This window comes from Sesamum indicum, linkage group LG5 (assembly GCF_000512975.1).
Source record: "Sesamum indicum cultivar Zhongzhi No. 13 linkage group LG5, S_indicum_v1.0, whole genome shotgun sequence".
In the NCBI taxonomy this organism is placed as follows: domain Eukaryota; kingdom Viridiplantae; phylum Streptophyta; class Magnoliopsida; order Lamiales; family Pedaliaceae; genus Sesamum; species Sesamum indicum.
In genome coordinates, this window is record NC_026149.1 from 5,317,455 (window position 1) to 5,332,191 (window position 14,737).

General features: G+C 34.3%; 1 protein-coding gene across 1 annotated transcript; it reads left to right on the forward strand.

Annotated features, from left to right (window-relative positions):
- On the forward strand, nt 915-14,001 carry LOC105162078 (putative E3 ubiquitin-protein ligase LIN). The gene is made up of 14 exons (XM_020693863.1): nt 915-1,955; nt 3,093-3,326; nt 3,425-3,513; nt 3,789-5,079; nt 5,201-5,461; nt 6,298-6,604; nt 7,303-7,394; nt 8,025-8,150; nt 9,630-9,761; nt 9,845-9,967; nt 10,791-10,901; nt 11,081-11,227; nt 12,376-12,621; nt 13,364-14,001. Exons 1-14 carry the CDS (start codon nt 1,176-1,178, stop codon nt 13,379-13,381), a joined length of 3,957 nt encoding a protein of 1,318 aa, XP_020549522.1. The 5' UTR covers nt 915-1,175; the 3' UTR covers nt 13,382-14,001.

Consider the following 14,737-nt stretch of genomic DNA (forward strand, 5'->3'; position numbering starts at 1 on the left):
TTTGAGAATTTATTTTTGGACTTGAATATTTGAGGAATAAATTTATTTGTAACTGATATATTGAATTATTTTTATATTTGTACAACAAATAAAAAATAAAAATTTAATCGGGTCTAGGTGAGACCCGCCCCGCCCGAAGTTGGTTGGATAGGTCCCAAATCCACCTCGAACCCGCTCCATTGCCACTCCTAATTGGGGCAAGTCTCGGGATGTCCTTCCTATTTTTTGTATAAAATACATTTTGCATCCGTAAACTATTTTTAATGTAACATTTACCCCTTAAGTTAATAAATATAATACTTACCCCTTGTAATTAATTTTTTTGATAATATTGCTCTTATATTATTTATATGTATATTTAGTTCAATGAATTTTTTTTAATATTTTTTATTTTAACTTTAATTAAAATTTTCTTAATTGAAAAAATATATTTTAATTATAATAAAATAAAATATAATCAGTGAATTAAATAATTCAATTTTTTTATATTTTACAAACTCAAAGTTAAGTAATGAATGTGTATAATAACTACACAAAAAATTTTATAAATTTTTTTATTAATTTTGTTTACAAAATTGTGAAATTTACTATTTATTCTTTTAGATTAAAAATAAGTAATTACGTATCCATTGATTTCTTTAATGTGATAGAATATATTTATATATTTTTCTAAAAATATTTAATTTTGATTAAGCATATTAAATTTATTAATTTTTTTAAAAAAATATATATGAGTTGTTGGTCATATTATATTTATTGTGTATCTACTATATATTAATTTATACTCCATTTTGAATTTAAATTTTTATTTATTAAAAAATTAATTAAAATATAATTCGATAATAATTCAATGTGCAAAATACTAAAATATATTAAAAATAATATAATTGTCAAGGTATAAGAGTATTTTTGTCCAAGTGAGGCGTAAGTGTTATATTTATTAATTTAAGAAATAAATGTTAGCTCAAAAATAGTGTATTTTAGTATCTTTCTGTTTTGAATGAGTCTACTATATAGTATGGATGTAGAATCGTCAATTGGAGCAGGGCCGTCCTACGCGTTTCGCGCCTGCACGAACAGTTGAAGATCCGTTGCCAACCCCATTTCTCGGAAGCCTTTTACGTGAACAAGACAAGAACCCCTCCCCCACCTGAAAAACTACTACCGCCGCAGCCATGTCCGCAACCACCACCGCCGCCGCCACAACCTCAGTGGAGATTCTGCACCACGCCGCCACCTTCCTCTCCCAAGTACTCTCCCAACCGGACCTCCGCCACCATCTCTTCTCCACCTTCCTCCAAAGACTCCCTTCAACCCTCATCAAGCCCCTAAACTCGGCTTTTCAAACCATAGAAAACGCCATCTCCACCGCCGCCGCCGCCTCCTCCTCTCTCCGCTCCGCCGAAAAGCTCCTCCTCTCCAACTCCCACAACCCCTTCGCTTCCTTTCTCCTATCTCTTGTTCACTATCTTCGCCACCGGGAAATCGATGCATCTCTCAGCCTTCTTGATGTGTTCCAAGCTGACCCTTCACTATGCAGACTAGAAATCGCGCCATTCCTCTTCCAAGAACTGTTCCTCATACATTTTGCTTCCATTCTCGAATGGTACAACGAGCAGAGATCGAGCATCCTCTACTCTTTCTCCTTGACCTCCGATTACAACAGTGATGACCACTCCATCATCTCAAACACGACACTCTTGTCGAAAATGAGCGGCGATCAAGCTTCTGCACTCAGGGATTTGGAGAGGGATTACGAGGATTTACTTGATGAGAACTGCAGGATATTCGTGGAGTACTTTAAGAGGATTCTACGTAACAAAGATGGAGATCAAGTGAAAGTTCCACCACCAACGGTAGTACTTCAAATCCGTGAAACTGCTGATAAGCTTGTTTACAGTGATGAAGAGAAGATCAAAAACCAAGAATTCGAGTCGACAAACAGACGGTATAATGTAATGTTTAATTATCTGAATTTATTTTCCAGTTTTTCTGCACCTGATATTTCACTTGCACAATTAGTCCAGAGTTGCTTTTTTCCGTGTCCATATCCACATCTGTACTATTTTGTCATATGTTTTTTATTTTCCAAATTATGTACGGTGTATCTTCTATCTCATTTAAGATAAACATGTCACGTGTATAAAGATTGTACACATTACGTCTATATAAATAGATGCAATAGGATCTAACATAGAAAATTCAATACACAAATTTTAACTCTAATACGGTAACGATCATAATTTCACATTTAGTCGGTCGGATGTTTTCCAATGTCTTAACATGCACATTTAGTCCTCGTGTTCACATATGCGGTCTACGAACCAAATTTGGATGTTGTCTTGATCTTAAATAATTTTTCAAAGTTAGAGTTTTCATTCTCTAAATATAGGTCTTACGACAGTTCTGGCCGACAGTGACGACAATTGCAAATTTCACATATAGTCGTACATGTTAGACTGACTTGCTAATTAGTCGTCGTCTTCACAAATGAAGGTTTAGAAAGGAATTATTATAGAAAAATATGCATGATTCAACTATGATAGCTACCTGCAGGCCAGATTTGTTTTACAATTTTATAGTAGTTTTCGCTTGACCGAAAAGATGCCATTTGCACATATAAATTGATGTATATTACCATTGATACCATATAAAATAGTGCTAGGATTTAATAAATTGGATGTCTAATTTGGAAGAATTATTTTATTCTTCTGCTGAGATGCTCTTTTGACCATACTCCATTGGAATATTCTTGCTGTTTGTCGTTTTGTCCTGTTCAAATTTCATCTTTGACACTGTCAAGATAATTGGAAATCATTCTGGAGGAAGAAATCAAGAACACATTGCGCAATTTGCACATATTACTTAGACTGATGGTAACCTGCAATTTTAGGCATGATTGAGAAAGTGTCAAGCAGAAAAAGAAATAGTTCTTCTGTCTGAATGAAATGGTTGAACTTGGGATCAAATATTGTAATAAACTTGCATATTTTCTATGAGCCACTTAGTTCTTCTGCAAAATTCAGCTTCAATGGGAAGGTCACTCAAAGTTCTGAAAAATCGTTGTTTTTGTTTTTGATATGCTGGTGCAGCCAATGTGGGCTGGTGGAGATAGATCAGTTGAATTCAGCAGCAACAGAGCCAAGAGCCTGTCCAAGTTTCCGTCTTTCGTTCCTGAAAGAGTCTCTCCGAAGGTCATCACAAATCAAAGATCGTCAGAAGAATCAGAAACATCAATAGAAAATGATTTTGGTGCTAAACTCCACTCTTCTGCAAATGAGAACTTGAGTGATTATTCTTCCTCAGATTCTGAAGCAGAATCGAAGGTAATCGATATTTACAATGAAACTGATACACTCTATGTGGTCTGATATACCAAAGCTGATTGTTTTCATTATTAAAAAAGGTTTTACATGTCTTGTAGGGAAGGATCAAAACACTGGCATTGTTTGACTCCAGAAAGATCACAAGCCAGAAACAAAAGCAACCTCTTTCACTAGAAGAATCGAGGGGGTATGAGATAGTGCCGTTAATTGCATTTTACCCCCTTGAAACTATTAGTAGGTACAAGGCTTTTCTGAACAAAAAAACAGGCGACAAGACTCGTGAACTTTTGAAAGAAAAGCTCACTGCCTTCCACGTTAGGGGGTCATGTCGCCCTGTTTTTTGATTGTCAACTAAGTGTTTGACAAGGGCCTGTATTATTTAACTCGAAATAGTGCAACAATTTGTGTGATTTAACTGCTTTTTGGTGCTAATTTGTTTACCTGGACTTCCTCATGTATCAGTTCTCCCCATCTTTTCATGGAAGACATTGACAACGTTCTTGGTGGAGGAAAGAGTACACCACCAAAAGACTTTGTCTGCCCCATAACTACACACGTATTCCACGACCCTGTGACTCTTGAGACGGGCCAGACTTACGAAAGAACAGCTATTCAAGAATGGATTGACAGGGGAAATTCCACTTGTCCAATTACTCGCCAGAAGCTGAGTAGCACTCAGCTGCCTAAAACAAATTACGTGCTTAAGCGACTCATAGCAAGTTGGCAAGAACAAAATCAGGGATCAGCTCTTAGCCAATTCAAAGTAATGCAAGCAAAAGTCGGCCCAGAAATTCGTTCAGTTTCGCCTAATAGTGTCATAAGCCAAGCCACCATCGATGGCACCATGAGTGAGCTTAGACTCGCGACTACAGACCTGTGTACATCAGAAGTCCTGAGAGACGCTGAAACAGCAGTTCTCACAATTGAACGGTTCTGGGAGGAAGGGAATATGCAGCTGGAAATGATATCTATGCTCACAAAACCTCCTGTCATTAACGGTTTTGTGGAGATATTGTTCAATTCTGTGGATAAACAAGTCTTAAAAGCTACTATTCTTCTCCTGACGGAGCTTGGATCAAGAGATGTTAGCGTTATCCAGACACTGACAGCAGTTGATTCAGACGTTGAATGCATTGTTGAACTCTTCAAGAAAGGTTTGGTGGAGGCTGTTGTGTTGGTTCATCTCTTAAGACCTCAGGCAACGAGCCTCGTAGAAATGGACTTGGTGGATTATCTTTTGGCGGTGCTTGGTAACAAAGAGGACGACGATTCAAAGAAAATGTGTATGAATCCAAGAACAGCTTCATTGATTCTGCTAGGAGATATTATCCGCAGTTCCAGCGAAGCCCGTCTAGCAAAAATTGTAAGAAGCATGGTCGCAACCAACGCAATTGAGAAAATCGTTGTTAGTCTACAAGCTGAACAGGTTGAGGAAAGACTTGCGGCTGTGACTATCTTGCTGAGATGCGTTCTTGAGGATGGAAAGTGCAGGAACATAATTGCTGAGAAAGCTGAATTTGCTTCTGTCTTAGAGATATTCGTCGGAGCAAACGATGCAGAACGGTTTGAGATAGTACATTTGCTCTCTGAACTAGTTAAATTGAACAGAAGGAATCTGAATGAGCAAATCTTGCATCTTTTGAAGGATGAAGGTACTTTCAGCACAATGCATAACCTTCTCATGTATCTACAAAATGCCCTTCAAGATCAGTCTCCTATTGTGGCTGGTCTACTTCTGCAACTTGATCTTCTGGTACCCCTTCTCTCTCTCTATGTTTGCCTCTCTGTGTGTGTGTGTGAGGGGGAGGGGGGTAGAGAGAGAGAGAGAGAGAGAGAGAGAGTTGGTAGTTTAACTACTGGCTGTTCTTTTTCAGGACGAGCCAAGAAAGATGAGCATATACAGAGAAGAGGCCATAGATGCACTAATTTCAGGTCTGAGAAATTCAGAGTTCCCAGTTGCTCAAATTTCGGCGGCGGAGACAGTGTTGTCCCTGCAAGGAAGGTTCTCTTATTCAGGGAAGTCACTGTCGAGGGCCATTCTCCTCAAACGTGCAGGGCTAGACAGGAGTTATAGAGCCTTTATGAGGAAGGATAAGCGCAGACACAACATATCTGCTGATGATCAGGACACGAAGGTTAGCTTCTTTTGCAACATATTTTGGTTGCTAGTTGAAAATTCTTACACCAACTTACTACAACAGTTTTCTTTTGCTACAAATTCCAAAAATATACAACGTTACATATTAAATCAAGGCTAATTACAAATTCGTAATCATTGATAACATATTATAAGTTTATAAATTTTATTTTATTCAAACACTTTATAATTTTATTTTAAAATAAGATCTTCCATCTCATAAGCTATAAAAACATCTTATCAACTGTACGAGTTTATAAGTTTTTTTAAATAAATTTAGGCAAACCGCCCCTTAGTTAACAAAATACAGACATCCTTTGATAAGGGGCAACATTAAAAGTTCACTGCAAATTAGGCCTAATTTAATTGGCGAAGCTGAGGTCTCATGACCTTAGAGGTTATGGATTCAAACCCCACCATATGCATAGGATGTTGTTCTACTGCATAATAGGTGTTGTTTAAATTTAATTTATCTGATATTATTGATCAGAGTATAATTGTTAATTATTTTTGTTAGATATTGATATTCGACATGAATGACTGCCATCGATTTATTCTAATTAATAACAGTTCATCGCTTTCCATTAAGAAAAAACATTGAAACTTCACTTAATTTTTTTATGACATCAATTCTTTTCATTAAAATCCAAAAAAAGGAGGTGCGATTATAAACGGGGCATCTTCAAAAAGGGTTTACTTTGATATGATAATTCAATATTTTCATGGATAAATTGTAATTATGTTATTCTAGGGGGGTCCTAGGAGCAATTATCCTTATTTAAAGGTGTGCTAATGCTAAAAATCTGGATTATTTGATTTATGGTCTCCATGTAGGAAGATGAGAAAGCTGGTGAAGAGTGGGAAAGAAGAGTGGCCTTTGCTCTTGTGAGCCATGAGTTTGGGCTACTGTTTGAGGGTTTGGCAGAAGGCCTGAAAAGTAGATACGAAGAGTTGCAGTCAGTATGCTTCATGGCAGCCACTTGGCTCACATACATGCTGTCCATTCTCCCAGACACTGGGGTCCGAGGAGCAGCCCGTGTCTGCTTCCTCAAGCACTTTGTCTCCGTTTTCAAATCTCGAAAGAACACTGAAGATAGAGCCCTCTCCATGCTTGCACTCAATACCCTCATTCGTGACCCTGGTTGGTACACCAATATTTCACATAATATGCTTCAAATTTTGCTCCCATGCTGCATTTTTCATTGTTTGGTAGTTATGTCTCATTAGTTTCATAATACTTTAAATGGAAAACTGAAATTTTGGTCATGTAACTGGAGGGCTGTTGGGGTGATACTTTTGTCCCCTCTTATTTCCAATTTGTAATGAAGGACTATAATGAAAAGATAAAATAAAAATGATACATCTAGTTCAAATATCTCTAAGAAAATGCTAAATTTGTTGAAAATTAGCATGTAACCTCTTTAAATTCAGGATCTCAATTTTTCAGCCAATTTCGTTTATGTGGCATTTTCACCGTCCTGACATTTAGACTAAATACGCCACCCCCTATTGTTATAAGACAGAAATTGAATTCTTCCATTACGTTCCTTATACCACGTCAGCAAAAGCGGCCAGAAAAATTAAAAATCCCTAAATTAACTAGGCCATGTGCAATGTATGTGATAATTTCTGATCAATTTAACTTTTTCTAGCAAGATTTGGACTAATATGCCATTTTTTTTAATTACAGTTTTTTCAATTGCAATTTTCAAATCGGACAGGACTAAAAGTGCCCCCATCCAACAGTTAATGGACCAAAATTGCATTTTTCGCCGGTTTCCTCTAGCCATTTTTATTTTGCACTTGAGATGCAAATAATTGAATTTCCATTACTTTCAGAAGGATTGCAGGGTTTAGGGGCGCATATGAAGGACATTCTGAAAGGGTTGAGGGAGCTTAAGAAATCCTCTAGCATGGCAGTTGAGATGCCCGTAAGTTTCTTTTGTTTCACTGAATTTTTCCATAAGGCAGATGTGGGAAGATTGTAATTTTAGACTCGAAAATATGGGATTAACAATTTTAGTAAGGTAAGTATCCATTTTGATAATTTTATCGCATAATTTTAAGAGTTTCTAAGTTGAGTAGAAAAACGGATGAAAATTGCTAAAATGGCGGGAATAAAGTACACACAATTAAGGTTTAATTATTTATTTATTATAAAAATAATATTTTTTTAACAATAACATATTTGTGTCGAGTCGTGGACGTCAACACAAAATTAAAGTGTCATGTCGTGGTTGCCATCCACGACTCAGGCATTATTTTAAAAAACATATATATTTTCTGTGTCTAACCACGACTCAGCACAAATATGTTAGCATATTTAAAAAAATATAATTTTGATAACATTTTTTTGATAATAAATAAATAATTAAACCACACAGTTAAGCTTTCCAGCCATTTAGTGAATTGCCATCATTATTGTCCTCAATATTCGAAATTTTTAAAATTACAAAATAAAATACCAAAAATAAATTTATACAGAACTAAATTTGTTGTCTTATAATTACGGGACTAAAATTAAAATTTTCCGAACTCAGAATGTGTAGTGATCCGTAAAGGGTGTGCAGGATATATGGAATCATAAAGAATTAAGTGAAGAAGATTGCAGTATGAACGGAGAAGTCCTCACAATAACTTGCTTCAGAGACAAAATTTTCTCAGGACATTCAGATGGAACTATAAAGGTATTTTGCTTCAGCTTGCTACCTTTGATTTTTCAATAGTTCGTATATGTCATATTCATGGGGAAAAATACAAGCAACCCTCTTGTGATATCGTAAATGAACAAATATTACATCTTTATGAAAAAATAAATAGTGATTTATCTTCCTATATTTTTTAAAATACAATAATTTCAACGCCCTATATTTTTTAAAACATAGGGGATAAATTGCTATATTTTTTTCATAAGGAATAATATGCTCATTTTCAATATTATAAGGGGGTAAATTATTATTCACCCCATATGTATATCTGCAAAAATATGTCTGCATTACTCATAACTTAAGGCCAAAAAAACAATCAAACAACATCAAGACTTCTTGTTGACCAATCGCTGCATCTAAATGTAATATTCATAATATTCCAATTACTCCAATGTATAAGCATTACACTATTTTTCGTAATATTCTCTCTTTTTAGATCGTAAAGCTTTTAATAGATAAACACCCTGATAAAAGTTTGACTTAGAAAAGGTCCTAAGATGTGATTTTATGCTCAAATAGCAGATATTTAATGATTATGCTAAACAAAAAGGGTTAAATATAATTTATCCATCTGAAATTAAAAAAATTCAAAAAATGCCCTATAAAAAAAGAAGAGGATAAATTGCAATCTATCTATTTGTGATATAGAAAATAGGCAATTAGCTCCATTGTGAAAAATAAAATAGTAATTTATCCTCCTCATTGTTTAAAAAACATGCAAAATACTCCCTTCATGCCGGTAGTGTTGTCCACATGCTTTGGGTGCGATTTTGCTTCGTTTTTACCTATAAAATGATTGTTATACCCTTAATCATAAATAGTTGGATCTTGTTAGATATATATATCAACGGTTCAAATCTAATAAATAAATCGATGGTCTATAACCTTTTTGATTTAAATCAATGGTCTATATTTGATAAACAAATTAACGGCTCACATCCATTTGAATTAGATCGATGGCTCAAATTTATTCAAGTTACATAAATAATTTTTTAAAAATTATAAAAATACATTTATACAATGAATAATACACAACATAGACATACACATGTAAAGGATATATATATATACACAGTATTTAGAAATTAAAAAAAATACAAAAAAAAAAGGGATTGGTGACAAAGGTGAGGAGATGGAGGGTAGGTGGAGGGAGAGGCGGGGGTATTGTATTCATTCATGTCACAAATATCAATACCTAACAAAGACAATTACAACAATCAATACCCTAATCAACAATATCATATAAAAAAAAAATTAATCCAAACAACACCTACTACGCAATAGAACAACATCTCCCTCATATACCGGGCTTCAGACCCATTCACTTTACTAATTGAGTTAGACCTTTTCGACTATAATACAAATTTTTAGCAGTTGAAAGATAACGCGGATCAATTGGTGTACTTACATATGTAAGATGGAGTGAGATTGATGGCATCATTATCTTCTTCTATGAAGGTGTGGAGTAGTGAAGGCTCTGAGCTCCATCTTATCCAAGAAATTTGTGAACATACAAAAGCAGTTACTAGCTTGGCGGTCCTACATTCCTCGGACAAACTCTACAGTGGTTCACTTGACAGGACTGTCAGGGTACATGAGTAATATGCTTCTGACAAGCTTTTGTTTCGGATCTGTCATCTTCCATAGCTAAAACTTGTGAAAATTATTCGCAGGTTTGGGTAGTAAGCGTGGAAGGAATTTACTGTGAACAAGTTCAGGAGATGAAGGATCACATAAATAACCTGGTTGTTGCCAACAACATAGCATGTTATATTCCTCAAGGTGCCGGAGTCAAGGTAAAGGAGCACACTATGTGGTTTTCGTTTTTTCTCGAGCAAATTATAATTTTAGTCTTATAGGATATGAAGTTCAACACTTTTAATTTTCTACTTTATGAGATTTACAAAATGGTTGGAAAATTGAAAAAACTCGATTCATTTAGTACTATATTTTACGGAATTTTCAAAATGATTTAGAAATTGGGAAAGCTATGCACATTTAGTCCCATGTCTTAGTTTTCATCAGAAAATGGACGGCAATGACACGTGCAATGTGCGTGTTCATCGGTTGTTTGAGCAGCCAAGCTATCTATCATTATACCAAACACGCGCACTGTCTATTTCTTTACGAAAACTTGGACATGAGACTAAATGTGTCGAGTTTTATTAATTTTGGAATCTTTTTAAAAATCTAGTAAAGTAGGGGACTAAAAATATTGAACTCCCTATCCTACAGAATTAAAAGTGTAACTTTGCCCCTTATTTTCAATGTTTCTCCCCTTTTTTCCTCTTCACATTCATAGAACATTCTCAACCCTAAATCACCTCGTTAGCACACAACCGCATTCTTCCACTATTAAGGACCCTTTACTTTTGTACGTCTGATAAATGGCTGACAGAGCCCCATTGAATAAGATGTAAGATAGAATAAAATATGAAATAGAGCCGAATTATATTATCATACCCTTAATGTCAGATAAATTACCAGGCCTTATCCAGGGCCTAATGGCTTACTAGCAGCCCACCATTACTTACAATAAACAATGGCCAATTCATCCTTATCAAGCCTTGTAAACGGCCCTTTAATTGATACTCTGACATGAACCTCTTGATGTTTCAGGTGTACTCATGGAATGGTTCCTCTAAATTACTGAACCAACAGAAGTATGCTAAATGTTTGGCTCTTGTACAAGGAAAAGTATATTGTGGATGTATGGATAATAGCATCCAGGTACCAAAGTATTACTCTTCCATTTCCATTGAACTATAATAAGAACATGTATGGAAAAATAATAGCAAAAGCGCAATTTAGCCTCATATGATATTGTAGACGTGCAAATTACCCCTCTATCACAGGAGATAAATTGCATTAACCCCGATAACTAATATTCATGATTCACTACTTGGCAGGAAATCGATTTGGCCACGGGAACACTTGGAATCATACAAAGTGGCTCCAAGAAATTGTTAGGAAAAGCATATCCCATTTATGCACTGGAAATTCATGATGGACTAATATATGCAGCAGGCCCTTCATTTGATGGAGCAAATGTTAAGGTATTGTATGTCAAAAAATATTATGCATAAATTTGGGTTACTCCTAAATTTCATTTACATTGCATGCAAAAATCTAATTTCCAAATAGAATTAACAAATAATATATATATATATATAACTCTTTTTGGCCTGATCAAAGTTTGGCCACGTTCAACTAATTATATTATAAGTTGATTGTAGTTGTTATAGGTTTGTTACTCTCTTCAAAGCGTACGCCGTTACATAGTAAGTGTACTACTTTCGCTCTAAATTGGCAAAATTTTGTCCTACTAGAATTTTATCCGCAAATAAATAATGTAAATTACATCAACATTCTTTGGATTTAGGTCTAATTACATAAATATTATATGTATTTTGCAAAATTACAAGTACACTTCTTGAAATTATAATTGTAATTTACATAAACACATTCTAACAAAAAAATAAATTTACACAAAGAGCCCCTAAGATACATTACATCACCTCTTATGGGGTGTATTTATAATTTTGTAAAGATTATAGAATATTTATATAATTAGACATAACCTCGTGAGTGCAAATGTAATTTATCATAAATAGAATGTTGTTACGATATGTGCATATTTCCAAGTAAGGGATGATATCATCAATCCTTCTTAGATAAATATGAGTAAGTCAGATTTGCAAATGAGTAATTAAGTAACGGGAAAATACTATTTTTTGTCCCACAATTTTGGGTCTTTTTATTTTTGGTTATATTGGTTATAGAATTATCATTTTTGGTCCTATAATTTCTAAAAAATAGCATTTTTTAGTCCCATAGCATATTTCCGTTAAATATGTTAACGAAAAATGCCATATGCTTAGCATGTGGTTAAGGTTTTTATACTTTTAGTCCTATTGGTTACGAAATGATCACTTTTTTGTTCCAAAATTTTAAAAAGTAACACTTTTAGTTCTCATGCACTTAATGGCCACATGCGTTTTCTGTTAAATATCCAACGAAAATGTACCGTGAGATGAAAAGTGCTATCTTTTAAAAGTTACGGAACTAAAGTTGATAATCACATAACTAATGAAATCAAAAGTAAAAAAACCCTAAATTATGGGATCAAAAATACTATTTTCCAATTAAACAACTACACGAGTATGGAGGTTTTTCTTACCTTTGCCTAATGTGCGTAATTTAGATATGGAGCACTTCAAACTATAGCATGGTTGGATCACTGCCATCTACCTCGGAAATACGCACTATGGCTGTAAGCTCGGACCTCGTATATTTGGGGTGCAAAGGTGGGACTGTCGAAGTTTGGTGCAGAAAGAAGCACAGTAGAGTAGAAACACTTCAAGTAAGTTCCACTGCCAAAATTCTTTGCATGGCCATTGATGCTAATGAAGATATGCTGATTATTGGGACATCTGATGGAAGAATTCAGGTACGATATTCCTTTTCCTAAATTACTAAAGAATATAACAGTTGCTGTTAGGAAAAAATATCGTCGCCCTCGAACCAAACACTTGATATGTGATTGATCATTTTTCTTGAACTGTAAACCACTCATATGACAAGTATATTACACTTTCCATATAATTGACTTAAATTTAGACAAACTCATTTCGAAGTAAAGTTTCTCGATTGCAAGGTAATACAATCAAGACTGATAGCTAGGGATCATGATTTAAGTTTTGTGGTGTCGAATTGCTTTTACTAGTGAGAAAGTTTTGCATAAACAAAAGGTTGTATTGCAATTAGGTCTTGTAATTACAGTCTATCGATGTTTGACGTTTTGGTCCTTTAAGGATGAATTCGAGGAGAGCATAAAAATTTTGTAAATACATGTTTCGTCACTAATCTTTTGGTAGGGAAAAATGCAAGCAAACTCCTATGATATTGAAAATGAGCAAATAATCTTCTTAGAAAAAAAAATTACTTTTCTATATTTTTTAAAATTCAGCAATTTATCCACTATATTTTTTTAAAATGAAGCAAATTGCTATTTTTTTTTCGTAAGGGGTAACTTGTTCATTTGCAATATTACGGAGGAGTAAATTGCATTAAACTCAATCTTTTATAGATTGAAGAAGTAATTCTTTTATTTATTATTTATGCCAAACTTTTGAAATATTATTAGAACTCTTATCTTGAAAATATTTGTAACTCTCTTGTGCTTCCGGCAGACATGGGGTTTGAACTGAAGAGAAGAACTATACATTTGTTAGAGCTTAGACTTTTAAGGATCAACTCTACACAAGATTGTTTGGAACGATGAAGTGGTTCAATTGTGGCATCTGTTTGTGTAAAAGTTCGATCACAGTTTCAGTTTTTAGGAAGAATCCTCTGTCCAAAAAAAAGAAAGGAAAAAAACCCTACAAAAATTCTAATATTTGTTGTATGGACTATTCAATAAGCATATGATGTATATCGAAATCAGAAGATGTATATATGAAATGTTAAGTATAACATTGAATACATGTAATATATATATATATATATGATGGATTGTATGGAAATCATCATTTTTTGGGTGGAACGCCTAAGGAGGTGATTCTCTTTGGGGCGGAGGTGATGCTTGGTGAGGTAGGGTCACTACCTGTGGTGGGCTTGTTCACGAGGTGAGTCTTTTGTCACAGAGTGATGGGGGTATCCCTTCAGTGGGGCTTGCTCACGGGGTGAGTCTTGGCCACAGTGTGAGGGGTTCACCCCATGAGGTGGTGATTGTTCACGAGGTGGGAGTTGTCTTGCTTCCTTCTCGCATGTTTCATGGGCAACGTCCACCCCCTAAACATCATGAGTTCAAGACCTGATTTGTATTCTTAATGTCGAGGTAACATTTTTCCACAAACGACGCAGATATGAGTTATATAAGAGATAAAGGAAAAAGTTACCCTCAACACACAACTGCTTCCCAAGTCTAAAATTAGTAGAGAGAAGCTTTTTTGGATAGTGGGGGGCGATGAGTTGTCAATCATCAATAGTGAACTTGATTTAAAAAATAATATATGAGGTATTTATAGTGATATTGGGAATATTATAGTATAGTAGGGTGTATGTGTTTATCGTGTGACGTGTATACAAAAAACTTTTACACCCTTGAAAATAAGAGAATATTACTAATATATACATGAGAATGCAAAATTATATTTTTAGGTTGTTAACACTTTTGGTCCTGTAATTTACTCTATTTACTCATTTTGTTCCTTTTTTATGAATTTAGTCATAAACATCTCCCATTTTATCTTTTTTTTCTTTTTTTGGTCATGTGTTGACAATTTAGGTACTAACAATCTATAATTACTGAACTAAAAAAAGATATTTACTCCAATATAAATGGAATCAAAATTTTTAATATAGGACTAAATTTATCAAAAATATAATTAAATATGAGATATTTAGGATTAAATTCGTAAAAAAATATGCAGATAAAAGAATAAATTATAAAATTAAAAATACAAACCACCTATAATTATAAGATCAAAAATATAATCCATAATAATAATAATAATAGGAAATAAAATCCCTAGGGAAACCTAAACTCAGAGAAAATATAAATA